Source organism: Tamandua tetradactyla, chromosome 26 (genome assembly GCF_023851605.1).
Source record: "Tamandua tetradactyla isolate mTamTet1 chromosome 26, mTamTet1.pri, whole genome shotgun sequence".
Classification (NCBI taxonomy): domain Eukaryota; kingdom Metazoa; phylum Chordata; class Mammalia; order Pilosa; family Myrmecophagidae; genus Tamandua; species Tamandua tetradactyla.
Window position 1 is genome coordinate 21,657,482 of NC_135352.1, and position 16,178 is coordinate 21,673,659.

Below are 16,178 nucleotides of genomic sequence, written 5' to 3' on the forward strand. Positions count from 1 at the left end.
AACATTTATTCACTGTTGGCGGGAATGTAAAATGGTTCAGCCGCTGTGGAAATCAGCTTGGTGATTCCTCAGAAAATGAAATATTGAGTTGTCCTATGACCCACAATACCAATACTCGGTATATACCCGGAAGAGTTGAGGACAGTGACAGGAACAGACATTCACACACAAATGTTCATAGCAGCACTACTCACAATTACCAAGAGATGAAAACAATCCAGGTCCCATCAACAGACAAGTGGATCAACAAAATGCGGTATATACATACGATGGAATATTATGCAGCATTTAGACGAAATGATGTCCTGAAACATATGACAACGTGGATGAACCTTGAGGACATAATGCTGAGTGAAATAAGTCAGACACGAAAGGACAGATATTGTGTGATACCATTATTATGACTCTAATAAATCTGACAGTGTTTTGCAGCGGCTAGAAAGGAAAATCTGCGTTGAGAACATGACAAACTCTGGGACTTGTTCTATAACCGCTTGCTGAAGTGTGCTTTGAAAAGTGTATTGTTCGTTTTCTTAAATAATAATATTAACAAATTAAAAAAAGAGCCAGTGAAAGGTGAAACAGCGGCATGGACACGCCTGAAGAATCTATCAATGAGTTTGAGATTCAGCTGTGGAATTTTCCCAGAATGGTGCAAAAGAGCAAAGGAACAAAGAACGTGAAAGAGAAGTTTAGAATTCTGGAGGACACACCTATGAATCATGTATTCCAATGTCCATCCAAGAGAATTTCTAGGAGGAGAGAGAGCAAAAGAGAACACACACTCAAAGCAGTAGTAAAAGAAATTTTCCAAAAACTGAACAAAGATACAAGTGTTCAGAATGAAAAGGTCCTTGGAGATCCAAACAGGATGAATGAAAAAAAAAAAGAATCATACTCAGAAAACCAAGGATAAGAAGGAAATCTTAAAAACTTGCAGGAAGGGTGGGGTGGGGGGAAGGCTTACTTATAGAGAAAGACAATCAGATTGACATGAGACTTGAATAAATCAACAACTCCAGATGTAAGGAAAAAAGGCAGTAACTGCAGATTCCCCTGGGGAAAAAGTTTGAAATGAGAATTTTCCCCCAAATTACGATGCAGTGAAGGTGAAATAATGGCATTTTCGTAAGCATAAGGCCTCAGTTTACCATTTGGAACAGCATTCTGCCTTTTCACGGGCAGCCCCAGGCCCTGCCTCAACACGTGCCTTGGGAAGCAGGAGCCTCTCCCCCAGGCTGGACCCCCAGACCTGCAAGCCCATCCTGAGGGGTTTGCCTCTCCGAGTTTCTAGGACACCCCAACCTTTCTCTGCTCCCCTCGACCCCGGAGTTACTGCTTCCTGCACCTGTTCACTTTGCCAGCTCTGTCCCTTTATGCTTTTTGTGCACACAGGCTCCTAGTGTGCTTTCCTTTCCAGCAGCCAGCACCTGCATCACTGTGTGTGTCCACAGAGCCCTACGCACCTGGGACTCTACATCCCCACGGGGCAACCAACAGCCAACGACTAAGGCAGTATTGCTTCCTGTTCCCTTGCCCTGATCTGGACAACTGGGAGGTGAGGCCCAGGGGCCAGTGCCCTCCCCTACCAGCTCTCCTTGGGAACCTCTTGCTCATAAATTACTCGCAAATGAAAAAGAAAAGAAACAAACAAAAAAACTGAATGCTAGAGGGAAGTACCTGAAACTACAGAGCTGTGTTCCAATAGCCTTGATTCTTAAAGACAACTATATAATGATATAGCTTTTACAGTGTAACTGTGTGATTGTGGAAACTTTGTATCTGATGCTCCTTTTATCTAGGGTATGGATAGATGAGCAAAAAATATGGATAAAAAATAAACAATGGGGGGACAAAGGTTAAAGTAAATTGGGTAGATGGAAATACGTGCGGTCAATGACAGGAAGGGGTAAGGAATATGTATGAGTTTTTTCTTTTTTCTTTTTAACTCTTTTTCTGGAGGGATGCAAATGTTCTAAAAAATGATCATGATGATAAATGTATAACGATGTGATGATATTGTGAGCTGTTGATTGTACACCATGCATGGAATGTTTGTATGATAAGATGTACCTATAAAAATATTTTAAAAAGATCTTAAGGGTGCCTTTGGTAATGATATGTGAGAAACAGTATTTTAATAAGAAAATATGGTATTCTGGGCGGGCCACGGTGGCTCAGCAGGCAAGAATGCTTGCCTGCCATGCCAGAGGACCCGGGTTTGATTCCTGGTGCCTGCCCATGTAAAAAAAAAAAAAAAAGACAAAAAATATGGTATTCCTATTCATAAGCAAAATGTCTATTGGGATAAGAATACATACTGCAGTCTAAAATGTCTAAAATCACATTAGAGAAGAAAAAAAGTTAAGCAAATTTGTATCTATTGCCTTTTGTATCTATTGCCAGGAATCGAACCCAGGTCTCCCACATAGCAGGCGAGCATCTACCACTGAGCCACACACGCACCCTCTATGCTTCTGCCTTTTAATGGAAGACTTCCTGCTTCATGTATAGTTTTTGTTGAACAATGATATCAAGAAAGAGTGCATCAGGATTTCACGTCTTCCATTTAAACTCAGAAATCTACATTCAGTAACAATAATTCTCTCTGTAAAAAGCCCTAGTCGAGCCAGAAGCATTTACCTAATTAACATTGATAGTAAACTACAAACACTATTATGAAACACAAATTTGGCAATTATTCTACTGCAGTACAGATTTTTAGCTCATGCAGGCAGAGGCACGTGTGTACACGTGTGTTCAGTATTTCCAGACCATTTAGCAATGCCTCAGAAACACATCTCTGTTTTGCACCATAAGCTAAACTTAAAATCTTCATTAAATCTTAAATCTTCATTAATCTTCATTTAATCTTCATTAAAATCTTAAATACAGAAAAAAAACTACCTTAAACTAAAACAATTTTTGTGTGAGCTCATTTTGAGGCCTGGGGATAAGAAGAGAAAGGTGCTGGAGGCAGAGACGAGGGTCGGAGGTTAGTAAGGAAAGCAGAGGTCTCTGGGCGTCTGTTAAAAGTTCTACCCTATTCTGAGACACAACACACTTGGCCTTTATAATGTTCACACTGGTGCAGACAGAGGAAAAGACACCTTTTCTCGGTAATATTAAAACAGAAGGACAGGGTGGGCCACGGTGGCTCAGCAGGTAAGAGTGCTTGCCTGCCATACCCGAGGACCCGGGTTCGATTCCCGGTGCCTGCCCATGTAAAAAAACAGAAGGACAAAGAAAGTACATTAGGCAGTGTACTCACTTTTTAAGTACCCTACCCATTCCCCATCTGTGAATCTCTGAAACAACAATGAAAGATCCTTCCTCTCTGTGCCAGTTTAAAAGGATTATGTACCCTAGAAAAGCCATGTTTTAATTCTGACCCATCTTGTGAAGACAGCCGTTTCTTTTCGTTCCTATTCAGCACCGTAGGTTGGAAACTTGATTAGTTTATCTCCACAGAGATGCGACTCGCCCAGTTGTGGGTATTAACCTTTGATTAGAGGGAGATGTGACTCCACCCATTCCGTGTGGGTCTTCTTTAGTTTACTGGAATCCTTTAAAGGAGGGAGCATTTTGGAAAAAGTTTCAGAGCCACAAAGCCACCAGAGCCCATGCAGCCAGAGACCTTTGGAGATGACGAAGGAATGTACCCCTGGGGGGGCTTCATGAAATGAGGAGCCTGGGGAGAAAGCCAGCAATGTTGCCATGTCCGCCATGTGCCTTTCCAATTGAGAGAGAAACCCTGAACGCCATCGGCCTTTCTTGAGTGAAGGTAATCTCCTGTTGGTGCCTTAATTTGGACATTTTTATAGACTCGCTTTCATGTGGACATTCTCATGTCTCAGAACTGTAAATCTGCAACTTAATAAATTCCTCCTTTTTAAAAGCAATTCTGTTTCTGGTATATCAAATCCCGGCAGCTAAGAAACGAGAACATTCCCTCTCCTAGTTCCTTTTCTCTCTTCACTTCCTCATCAACTGAAGCTACAAGGAATGTAAATGTTACTAGGATCCTCAGTTTAAGTACAACCAGCATGAAATTCCACATCCGTAATCATTTCCTTACTAAAAAAAAAGGAGATTCACATCATTCTTTGCCTCTCATCACTGCGCCAATTCTGTGTAAGGTGAGACATATTTGGAGCCAAATAAAACAGGACTTGATTTCTTTAGATCCCACGTGAGAGCTAAGAAAAGATCCAAAGCGGTGAGTATAACAAGAAAAAATAAGAAATGTTTCAATTAGCCTTTCAATTAATAGAACTTACACTGCTAAATGAATATTTTCCTTCAACGAAGGCAGTTCAGAAGGTTCTACACTTCCTCTGTTGAAACTGGTATTGCTCAAATATTTTCGGAAGCCCTTTTTGGAATCTGACTTTGACTCAGACCCTGTTCTACCTGTGAGCTGTAGGTGCAGGCAGGTGCACACACTCACACACGTCTCACTTGACACCATTAGCTCCTCCTTCACTGGCTGCCGGGAGCATGGAGCTGACAGCTACTACTTATCTCCTCTCTTGCACCCGTGGATGAGGGCCAAACCCTGGAGATGGCAGAAGAGAAAGTTGGGAGGTGCGTGGGTCCCTGCAGCACAGCCAGGAGGTCTGGCCCGCTCGACCCACCTTGGCCCTTTGATGGAAGAAAAAAATAAAAGTTAAATCCTAGTGAAGTCACTGTGAGTTAGGGTCTCTGTTGGTTGCAGACGTGCCTAATTCTAGCTTTTATGAAACGGCATTTTTTAAAAATCCACCAGCCAAAAGCAAAGATTTCCGACCCTTAGGGTAGTCAAAAGAAGGTGCCACAAAGAGAAAGGAGGAGGAGGAGGTGGAGGAGAAGGAAAATGCATCCAGGGCTTGAGGGACTTGTCTACAGCAGGCATTCCAAGGGATCTCCAGAACTGTGTGAATAGGCAGGGAGCCCCCCAGGGTTTCCACTTCCTAGAGGGCAGTCCTCACCTGGATGGATACACATAGGCATCACTTTATTGTCAAATAAACATGGAACGTCAACTTCTACTTGAAACCCAGAGTTCAGCCTAAGGGCTTCCCGTCACACCTGACGCAGTGGTGATGGCCAAGTACTTTTAAAGCATGCACCAGAAAGTAGCAAGAGCCTGAGTTTATGATCAAGCAAGGAAAGCAAAGCATAAAACAAAAGCATCCCTCGGAGACTTACGTGGTTATCTTTATAGTAGTAGGAAAGGGCAGGAAATCGCCGGCGACTGCGGAATTTGGAACTCCCGACTATGATGTGTGCTGTGGCCGATTTGGGGACGTAGAGTTCAGTAGGGTAAGAGTCACAGACCTGTCACAGGAGACACAAGGGGACTTTTTAGGCCATCTAGTAATGTTCTGAGGCCTGTCATGAGAAATTCCGTTTCACCAAACTTGTAGGGGGCATATGTAAGTATTCCTTACCAACCCTAGAGGAGGTTATTTTGAGGAAACCAAAGGCCAATCCAGAGGGGGATGAAATGTTGTTGATTCTATTAAATTGGACTGAAGAAAAAAGCAAGATAACCAGCAGTCCTTTTATCTGCACTGTCCCTTCTCTCTATGGTCTCTTCATGCAAGAGTGAGAGAGTACCAGTTGGGTATTTCTTTCATCAAAAAGGGACAAACTGCGATTTTGTGTCCTGGAAACTGAGAAAACCTTAAGCCATGGCAGCTGATTGAAAGACACTAGTTCACTGACACTAGGAGACAATTCTCCTAAAAGGTAATCACCAGTAGTTAACTCTTTAGGTCCCGGTACCATCCCTGGCACACACCATGTCCATTCCCCCCTTTGAGCTGTCAGTCGAGTTGCTGCCCTCCCTGAACCCCCTTTTCTATCTTTCCAAACCCCATCTGTTCTTCAAGGCCAAACCCAAGTTCATTCTCCTCCAGAAAGCCTTCTCTGACCTTCCAGCTCATGTAGGATTCTACTGTGCCTAGAATCAATAGCACACAATTCAACAGCTTTGTTTTTGATGATTCTATGATGCTTTTATAAGTGGTAAGGAATAGCTTCCTCTCTCTTGGGCAACCCCAGCAGTGGTTATCAGAGTAGAAACTCTAGTACCTTGAAATGATCTCACAATTTAGTCAGAAAGCAGGGGTTTAGAACCCGACTCCGCTTTGCCAGCTTTATGACTTTGGGGAAGCCAAACTACCCTGAACACCTTGGTTCATCTAATTTCTAAAATTGATATTAAAGCAATAATATTATCAATCCAATCAGAGAACACCCCTGACAGAGCACTTCAGAAACCCTGACAGTCTGACAGAAATGTCAGCAGTAGCGCCAGTGGTAGGTGATGACGTCGCTCCACATGTATTTAGTTTTGACATCAGCCAACAAGTCTTTTTTTGCAATGTAAAGATCATGCAGTTTTCTGGGCTATGGAAAACAGCTGCATATATTCTAGAAGCCAGGAATTTTCTAGGCTTATCAAGAGAACCCTCAAGTAGGCAGAGTAACCACGGAGATGCTTTCCCTGCATATCCTGTGCCCATCTCAGCCCATCCTTACTACTCTGGAAGATGGAACTGAACGGAATAAAAACCTACCACAAGCAAGATCCAAGCCTCCAAAGTTCTTACAAGTTGTTTTGTGATGATGCCCTACCTTGCCTGCCTCCACTGTCTTTGTTACCAGACCGAGAAGCAGCACCAAGAAGGCAAATGGGCCCCAAATGTGAAGGTCACAGGCCCAGACTGTAATTTCAGGGTGCCACCAAAAGATATTTTAGGAAAGGAGATTACCAAAGAGCTTAACCTGTCTCTGGCACAGCCACTCTGGAAGGAAATCCCGTATCGAGAACAGATGGCTCAACCTACTTGTTGGACCCAGAGAGCTTCGACTGGAATTAACTGCTAAGTAATTCCACAAGTACACAAGTACTGCACTGCCTTCCCCATGCAAATCTGCTGTCTGAGCCTCTTTTAAGGCAGACAGCTCGAACATTTCTACCCGGACCACACCCGCTTGTCTGAGACTCAAGAGACATGCAGTCATTGCACTAGACCTATAACATTTTCTTAAAATAACATTTTTTAAAAAAGGGAGTGAGTAAGTTTTCCACAAGCTGGGGATTACCTACTTTCTCCCCTATAGCAACACTAAGGAATTGCAAAGTTATTTTTACGAGTAAACAAAATCAGTATTCATAAATAATATGTGGAATTTCTCGATACGCTTATTACAAACGGCACCTTGAGTAGCAAGGAGCTTAGTATGAACTCTGGAGTTTCTGCCAGACCCTCCCAAGCCCAAAAATTCTCATCTTGGCACAGGTCATGTCTCTTGCATGCAGCATCATATCTGATATGGGACCAAAAGAAAGATAAACACTCAATGCCCACTCTCCTCAATACTCTTTCTTCCAACCCTACTTAGGAAGATAATAGCTGTCTGTTCACACAGGCTCTTCTTTCTTCACAAAGCCAGCAGCAGGAAAGAGAGATTCCCTCCCTTGAAGACTAGCAGGACTCTCATTCTCCATAGAGAAGGAAACAGTAGAGTTTTATGGCTTGGCATGTGCAAGGAATAACAGCTCAACGATTCGAGCCGAGCCAACAGTGCTCAGGCTTGCACTGCTGTCATGCCGTCCCTCTAGAAACCAACACTAGGGATAGGGACTCTTGGTTTTCCCTGAGCATCGGGTCTATGGGACACAATGCCACAGCTCAGAGATTAAGGATGAGGCATTCTGAGAGGCACCTGCATGGAGAACCCAAAATGAAGCGAAGATGTCTTTGGAAAAAGTCAGACTCACAGTGCCAGCTAACTCTGGTTGTATTACCAGATGCAACTTCCTGCCCAGCTGGCAAAATGTAAATTTTTCCTACTTTCATCAAAGTAGACAGCACTTCCAAGAGGGAATTAACACTCCTAGATAGCAACAAGTACTGTCATTGTTGCATCAAGTACACGCAGTTGTATCACAAATTCTGACAAAGAATAATGGACATTGCAGTTCAATTTATGTCACCATATTTTGAAACTCCTCAACGTTCCTTCCCCCATTTTGTCTTGTTTGGAAAATCCCACAAGAAAATCAGAGAGGATACAAGAAGTTCAGAAACATAGAAAATGCTTGTTTTCTGATTTTCCCTTACAATGGCTCTGCCTTAGCCAAAGAAAGTGCATTACTAAGCTAATCATTTCTGTTTATTTTTTTATTATTATTAATAAGGAAACAGATTCTCCTTGACTCCCACTATATAAATTAGCTTGCCTAGAGTACTCATGAGTCTCAGTCTGGACTCACCAAAAGGAATCTTTTTGGTAATTCATTCACTCATTTAATAAGTTTTTATAGAATATGACCATGTGTTGGGGAGTATGTCAGCTGCTAGGACAAAAATGAAAACCAGAGCTGCTGGCCTTGAGAACCTACCTCATATTCCCAGGCAAAATGACCTTTGTTGATCTGGTTCTAACCTTCCAGGAAATTTCTGTTTACCACTGCCAGGTAGTATCCATCTCTGGTGTCATCCAAACGGTCTTAGACCTCAATTAAGCACTTAGGGGCAAGAAATTACTTGTCAGGAACTGAGATATCTCTACACAGACAATCGCATTCTTAAACATTAAAGTCCTAACGTTTATTTCAAGGAATTTAGGATATTATGGTGAGAAGAAACATGCTATGTCCAGCAGAGAAGGATGTACACACAAATAAAACAGAATACTCAGTAACATGCAAAATATGGCTACAAAGAACTTAAACATACTTTTCAAAACAAAAAGACTTTCTGGTGTGGATGATACTTTCAATTTTATTTCAAAAGAAAGAGATTAAAATTTTAACCTACTGGTGAACGTCCATGATTTAAATAAAGACGATTTCAAGGAAATCTTAGGTTAGAGTGTTAGACCAGCACGGGTAAGCGTCTTTTAATAAGAATAGTAGTGGTGAGGTGAGAAATGGTGCAGCAGCAATAATCTAGCCTGTTCAAGACCCCGCGAATGGAAACTGGTGGAACTGGTCCTAGCATCTAGTTTTTGTCCTCTATATGTCTGCTATCCTGGCACCACGTGCAACAGCCGCCTCTCCATCAGACAACACCAACCTGTCCCATCTACCTCAAAGGACTTGCAAAAATAAAGAAATAACGCTTATAAAATAAGAGATGACAAATTAAGCATTTTCTCAACTACTGGTGTGAAAACAGAAGAAATGGATGAGGACATAACACACACTCCATGGCTGAACAGTCAGAAATCTTCTGAAAAAACAACACCTTCACTGTCTTTCTAAGTTGGTAACAAATAAGGGTAACTCACCTTTCCCCCTGTTTCAGGGATATTTACAAAATCAGAAAATTCCCCATGTTTTCACCTTTCCCATTTCAACATAATTTGTTGATGGCTAGTTTTGCTTTGCTGTGTGCTGCTTTTGAAAAGCATAACGCTGAGTAACTCATGTTCTGCAATCAGTGCAATTAGGGCTTAAGCACCCAAATATGAGTCATACTTGTGCTGCTAACTCTCTGAGATCTTGTCAAAAATAAGAGGCACTTGTGTTTTCAAGAAAATATTATTCCACAATGATGTGGTCAGCCTCATTTCCTTCCTCACCCAAGGATGTGTCATATTAAAAAAAAAAAATCCACTCAATTTTGTCTACTAAACTTGGGTTTTCCCTTCTTTCATTAAGGATAAAAGTTCACTGCAAAGTTTGACTTAGCAGGAGAACAAACTACTCTGATGACAGTAGTCAGATACTTTGTAGAGACTGAGCCCAAAAGGTCCCAAATGTCCATTTATAGTGTAAGGCTTTGATTGTCAAAATGTAAATATGATTACACAGTTTTTGATAGCTGGTCAAATGGTATCTAAGTTAGTGTTCAACATTTACTTTGCTATCTGAATTTGTAGATTCTTTTCCTTGTTGCCTTAATTTTAAATTGGTTTATGAAACTTACTGAGCAAATACAGGTCTTACAATGGTTCTATGGATATTTTATTTAAATATGCCTATGGTTAAGCTATCCATTTTTGGTGGTTCTAAGTGTATTGTTTGTTTAATTAAATAAAAAAAAAATTTAATGTAAATGTGATCACAAAAATATTCAGTATCAGGAAAGTGTCCAGTCTATCACAAATACTTATACATTCAGTGCACTTTCAATAAAAGTCCCAATTGGGTTTTTCATTAAATCTAGCAAGCTCATTCTTTGATTTACACAGAAGAGCAAAGAGACAAGACTAGCAAGAAATCCCTAAAGAATGATGTAGAAGCATCTGGCCAGTAGAATAGCAAGATTTATTATAAAGCTATAAATAATCATAATTAGTCAGATATGTAATTATGGAATTTATAAAGTATCAAATTAGCTGAAGTGTTAGCAAACAGACCAGTGGAACATAAGGAGCTCAAAAAAGAGCCTGACAAGATATGACATATTGATCTGTGGCAGAACTGTCACCAAAGATTAGTAGGTACTGGGACAATTAGTTATCCATCACCTCCCAGAACACACACACACGCGCGCGCACACACACACACACACACACACACACACACTCCAGGTGAATTCAGCACATAGATGTGAAAAGAAAAACTTTTTATGAACAAAACAATTCAGAAGAGCCAACTGGCCAATAATCACAAGCTCAACTTCACAAGTGATGATACAAATAAGATGATAATACAAATAAGGCCACACTGAGATACCATTTCATACCCAACAGACTATCATTTTTTAAAATTTAATTTTGTTATAAGTTGATAAATGGTTATGGAAGGAAACAGTATAAAAAGGTCTATAAGGGGAAATCTCACACACATCCTTGTCTCCTGTTTACCCCATTCCCAGTACTTCCTATTTAGCATTCTCAGGCAATTACAAATACATAAAAACATATTTTTTCTCTCATTTTTTAGACAGAAGGCATCATACTATAGTCACTGTGCCATGCATGTTTTTTAAAAATCTAATAATATATTTTCGCTGTTTTTTTCTTTTCAGTACATAGAAAGCATCCTCATTTCTCTTTATGGCTCCACAGTAATTAGACTCACAGACCACAAATTATTTAACTGGTCTCCTATGAAAAAATCTGAGCTCCTTCGTATATTTTTAAAATTTCTATTTAATATTTTCCATTACAAACATTACTTCAATGAATAATCTTGTAAATTACTGTGTGTGTTCTATTAAATATACTTATTTATTTATTTATTTATTTTTGGCATGGGCAGGCACCAGGAATCGAACCCAGGTCTCCAGCATGACAGGTGAGAACGCTGCCTGCTGAGCCACCGTGGCCTGTCCTCCATTAAATATACAGAATAAATTCCCAGAAGTGAGACTACTAGGTGTCTGTACACATAATAAAAACAGTGGTGAGTCTGTGCTGCAATGAGAACTCTTCTACCCTGCTAATCCATGTAAACACTTTGGAAAAAAAATTAGCAATATCCGGTAAAACTACAATCCATATATTTTCTAATCTAGAGAGGTAAAAACTCACATCATATTATAAGACATATACATGTCAGTCACCAGCTTTATTTGTAATGGTAAAAAAAAATTGAAAGAATGAATATACTGCTTTAAACAATGGCATATTTGTAAAATGGAATATAATACAATAGTGAAGAAGGAATGAATTAGACCTATAGGTATCTCCCGTAACCTCTCTATGTCTTGTACGCTTACTTAATCTCTCCATGCATAGGTTTTTCTGTTGGTGAAGAGGAAATACTAACACTACACCTCAAAGGATTGCTAGTATTTCTCAAGATTTTACAATAGTGCCTGGCATTTGGTCCCTATTTTCTATAGGTTTGTTAGATGAAATGCATCTCACAAATACAACGTAGAGTGAAAAGTCAAGCATCAGAAGGCCACACAAAGCTTGATACCATGTACAGAAAGCAGAGAAACATGCAAAATAGAACTATCTATTAATATTTACAATTGAAGAAACTCTATAAATAAGAGCAAGAGAATTAAAACACTGCAGCTGGCTGTGCTAGAGCAGAAGGCAATCTGGAGGGAATGTTAGGGAGGTTTAATAGGACTGGAGATGTCAGTTCTGACACCTGAAAAGGGTTGCTGGCATTCATTCCATTATCGTTCAGTGTTTTTATATGCCATGTGACATCATAAAAGTAGCATTTTAAAAAATGAAGGATAATCGAAGAAAGTCAATAGGATGTGTACTTTCAAAATAATTGTAGGAAAATACCTGGAAAAACTATCATATCATATATGTGGATTTTATCTACATAAAACTATAGATATGAAGGGGGGAGAAAGCATGACTAACAGTATACACAAAACCCAATATCTAGACCAATATCATAGACAATGAGTTTCCATCAAAAGAGATTTCCAAATTAAGTAAAACCCATAATCTAGCGATATCCAAGTTAAAAAAAATCATACACAAAGGTTGAAATAGGACAAATATGGCTCTACCAGACAAATCTGACGAAAAGAAAGAAATAGAATCATACAAACAGAATTCAAAATTAAAAGTAAGGAGAGAAAAAATAATTGATACTGATAAAAAGAACAACCCAGTAAAGATGTCTTAAGCCATAGGTACCAAGCAACATAGTTTCAAAACGTAGAAAGCAAACACTTTAAGAAATCTAAGGAGGCAATGTCTGTTCAACAATCAAAATGGGACGAAAGAACTGAACTGAGCAAAAGAGCAAAATAAAAATTTTTAAAAAATGCAATTTAGATAGATACAAAATTCCATTTGCAATCAATGAAAAATACACATTTTCTTCCTGAAACCCTCGAAATGTTCATAAAAATTAATCAAACTCTGGACATTCTATGAAAACATGAATTTTCAATAGTTCCCCAATATTCTAATTCTATAAGCCCCATGCACTAATTGTAATACAAAGGGGAAAAATTAACAACCAAATACTGGTCAAAAACAAAAATATCAACGGCCTACTTGCTTGAAATTAAACAAATGAGTCAAAAAAACTTAAGCCCTCTAAGTTTTTTCATAGATTCTGGGAATTTATTCTTATAAATTAAACTATGAGGGAAGTCGTACATACAAAGATGTTACTCCTAGAATTATTCAAATAGCAAAAAATGATCAGTAATCTAAATGTCTAATAATAGGAAAAATACTTATGTATATTATGGTACACTCATTTGATGGACTATTTTATCCAGTCATTTAATTGATTGATATGAATACTATGTCAATACCAATGAATACTATGTATTCATATGGTAAGTTTAATAAAATAATCAGGATTCAAAATATGTGATGGTCAATTGATAGGAGATAAGATACAAATGATCAATAAGCATATAAAGAGTTAAAATTCAGGAATGCAAAACATATGGAATAAATTAAAGCAAAAAATCACTTTTCCTACTATCAAGTTGTCAAAAAATTTTTTTTTTAATTAAACCCTTTACTGGCAAGGGTATAAGGAATTAGGCATTCTCATACACAATTGCTGAAATTTATGTAAATTGGTACAACCTTTCTGAGGTTCTTTTTGACAATGGTTACAAAAATTTGTGTAAACATTTTGACACATAAATTTTACCTTCAGAAATTTATCTCAAAAAAACACTTAAAATGTGGGCAAAGATTTAGCTACCAAGATATTCTATTTATTTAAAATAGTAAAAAATGATAATCTAACTGTCTAAAATTTGGAGCTCAATTAGACAAAATTTGATACAGCCACAGTATATAATATTATACAATGTTTAAAGATGATATAAAATATATTTATTGATAGGAAAATATTTACAATGTGCTAAGTGAAGAAAAGCAGGACACAAAACATTGCTAGTATGATTCCATTTTTGCTACATATATGTATTTGTGTGGGTGCATATATGTGTGTATACATTTAAAATTTACATATATAAATTCTGGAACACTCTCCCCTAAACATATTATCAGTGATTAGCTCTGGATGATGGCATACTTAGGTTATTTAAAAATTATTTCACTTTATATTTTTCAATTTTCAACAATGACTATGCATTACTTGCATAAGAAAATAGTTATCAAACCATGGAGAAGAGAAAAAAAAATGAAGGAAAGTTTTAAAAGATAATAGTAAGAGTGTTAGGTAATATGTCAGGTGGGTGTTTGGTTTTGTTTTTCTCTTTTCCGTCTCTCTGTAAAAGTCTTACATTACTAGTACTATTTAAAGTACTTACAAAATTAATAGTGCAATTAATTCTGTAAGACCATCATTACTCAGAATGTGGGATTAATTTTGTCACTCCTGCTTCCCTTCCTCCCCTTATTCCTTCCTGTAAATGTAGACACATTTCTCCACATTTTCTCTAGGGAAGCCTCTTGGTGACCTTGTGTACCAATCCAGAGTTCGAGTGAGCACACAGACGAGCTGCTGCCAAACTGCCATCAGTCCCGCTGACTTCCCCACCAATCACTCACTGCACTATAAAAAGACTAGATGGGAGAATGAGGCCCTGGGCCAGCTCTCCCACCAGCTGCAGTACACCGCTTGGCCTCTCTGGGTTTCTGTTTTTTCCAACCATTAAAGGAAGGGAGTAGAGGACATGGTCTCTAAGGTTCCATGGCTCAAACATTCAGAATCCAAGTGCAAGGAGGAAATGTCGTTGGCCATAACCAAGAGAGCCTTGGAATGTCATGCATTTATATCTACAAAGAGCTACAAAAACTAAAGGAGAGGAATCAAATGCAATGTGAAGTCATCTAAAATCAAGATTTCCTGTGGATTAGTCACTGGGTTTTCTACTCAGTGGTCTCTACTCACTCTGTAGTCTCTATTCACATCGCTGAGCTGCCAATAATTATTGGGGAGCCCCATTCGCTTATATTCTTCACTGAGGTTGATCAGCATCCAACCTTGTTCTCTTTCTTCTTTGTCTAACTTGGGGTTGAATGAAAAGCAGTATAACTCCTCGTATTTCACTGCAAGAGAAAGGAGAGGATGACCACATCAGGCAAGAGAAGGGAGAGACAACCAAATGAGGCTAAGTCAAAGCTGGAACCAAATTCCCCCCGAAATACTCTATCCATGCTGGATGGAGAATACCGAGAGGCCTGCCCCGACCACCCCCTGCCCCCACCCCTTGGCACGTTCCCAGGCACCACCTGCCTCAGTGGCCAGCGTCACCCACCTCCCCCAGCAATGGACAAGGCTTCGAGACGTCCAGACAACTCTGCAAGCCCTTCTTTCCTTTTAGAAGCCATGGTTTCTCCACTGTGTGCCTTCAAAGCAACATATTTCCCAGAAACTCCACAAAATATGCAGTATAAAAATTAAGAACTGATGCATTCATTAGACATCAAAATTTAATTTGTTCATGAAGGAAGACATGTCAAGCTTGGATGTGGGGTGGTGTCTCAGAGGTAGACAGAGACCCACCCAGGTTACTGTTGCAACGTTGATACCCACACTATTAAAAAAAGAAGAAACAGGGTGGGCCATGGTGGCTTAGCAGGCAGAGTTCTCACCTGCCAAGCCAGAGCCCAGGTTCGATTCCTGGTGCCTGCCCATGAAAAAAAAAAAAAGAAGAAGAAGAAATAACAGAACTTGAAAAAATGTGCAATTTACTAAATGTCTGCATTTTAAAAATGAGAACTTTAACAACTACATAAATATCATAATTGTGCTACTCATAAGATATTCATCGGATTCCTAAAAATATCAACTCATAACACATGGTACCCTGATCACAGGGTACAAGTTTAAGGATGTAGGATTAAAGGGTGTCTTGTCTACATTTGTCACCTTTTATACCTGTTAGATCCCCTCCCCCAAAAGATTTTTCCATGTTAAGGGCAACATCTAGGCTGGTGCTGCCCAACAGAAATGTAATGCCCACCATATATGTAATTTAAAATGTTACCATAGCCACATTAAAAAAATAAAAAGAAATGCTGAGTTTAATTGGAATAGTATTTATTTCATGTACCTTAACATATTCAAAATATCATTCCATAAGTATGCAACATAAAACTTATTAACAACTACCTTATATTTCTTGCTTTGTATTGTCTGAAATTGTGTGGACTTTCCACTAACAGTGCGTCCCACTTCAAGTGGCCAATAGTCACATGAGACCAGTGTGGATTGAAGCATTTCTCATGATTATAATAATAATAATGCCTGATTCTCCTCCAGCTCTTGTTTTGTTCCAGAATTGATTCTACTTAAGTGGATTAAGCCA

At 39.1% G+C, this 16,178-nt stretch overlaps 1 protein-coding gene and 1 long non-coding RNA gene across 3 annotated transcripts in view; one reads left to right on the top strand and one right to left on the bottom strand.

Moving 5' to 3' along the window:
* MTMR7 (myotubularin related protein 7) overlaps positions 1 to 16,178 on the bottom strand; it is a 109,290-nt gene that overhangs the window by 42,057 nt on the left and 51,055 nt on the right. The window contains exons 4-5 of the mRNA XM_077144379.1: positions 14,759 to 14,916; positions 5,191 to 5,319 (exon numbers count right to left, since the gene is read on the bottom strand). Of these exons, the coding sequence (XP_077000494.1) occupies positions 5,191 to 5,319; positions 14,759 to 14,916 (287 nt within the window). The remainder of the gene's footprint in view (positions 1 to 5,190; positions 5,320 to 14,758; positions 14,917 to 16,178) is intronic.
* LOC143669787 (uncharacterized) lies at positions 5,265 to 15,188 on the top strand. Of its 2 annotated transcripts, none has more exons than XR_013169058.1 (3): positions 5,265 to 5,417; positions 11,210 to 11,353; positions 14,308 to 15,188. It is a non-coding gene; the product is annotated as an uncharacterized LOC143669787 (long non-coding RNA). The 2 variants fall into 2 exon arrangements; XR_013169057.1 differs by having other exon boundaries at positions 11,210 to 11,245.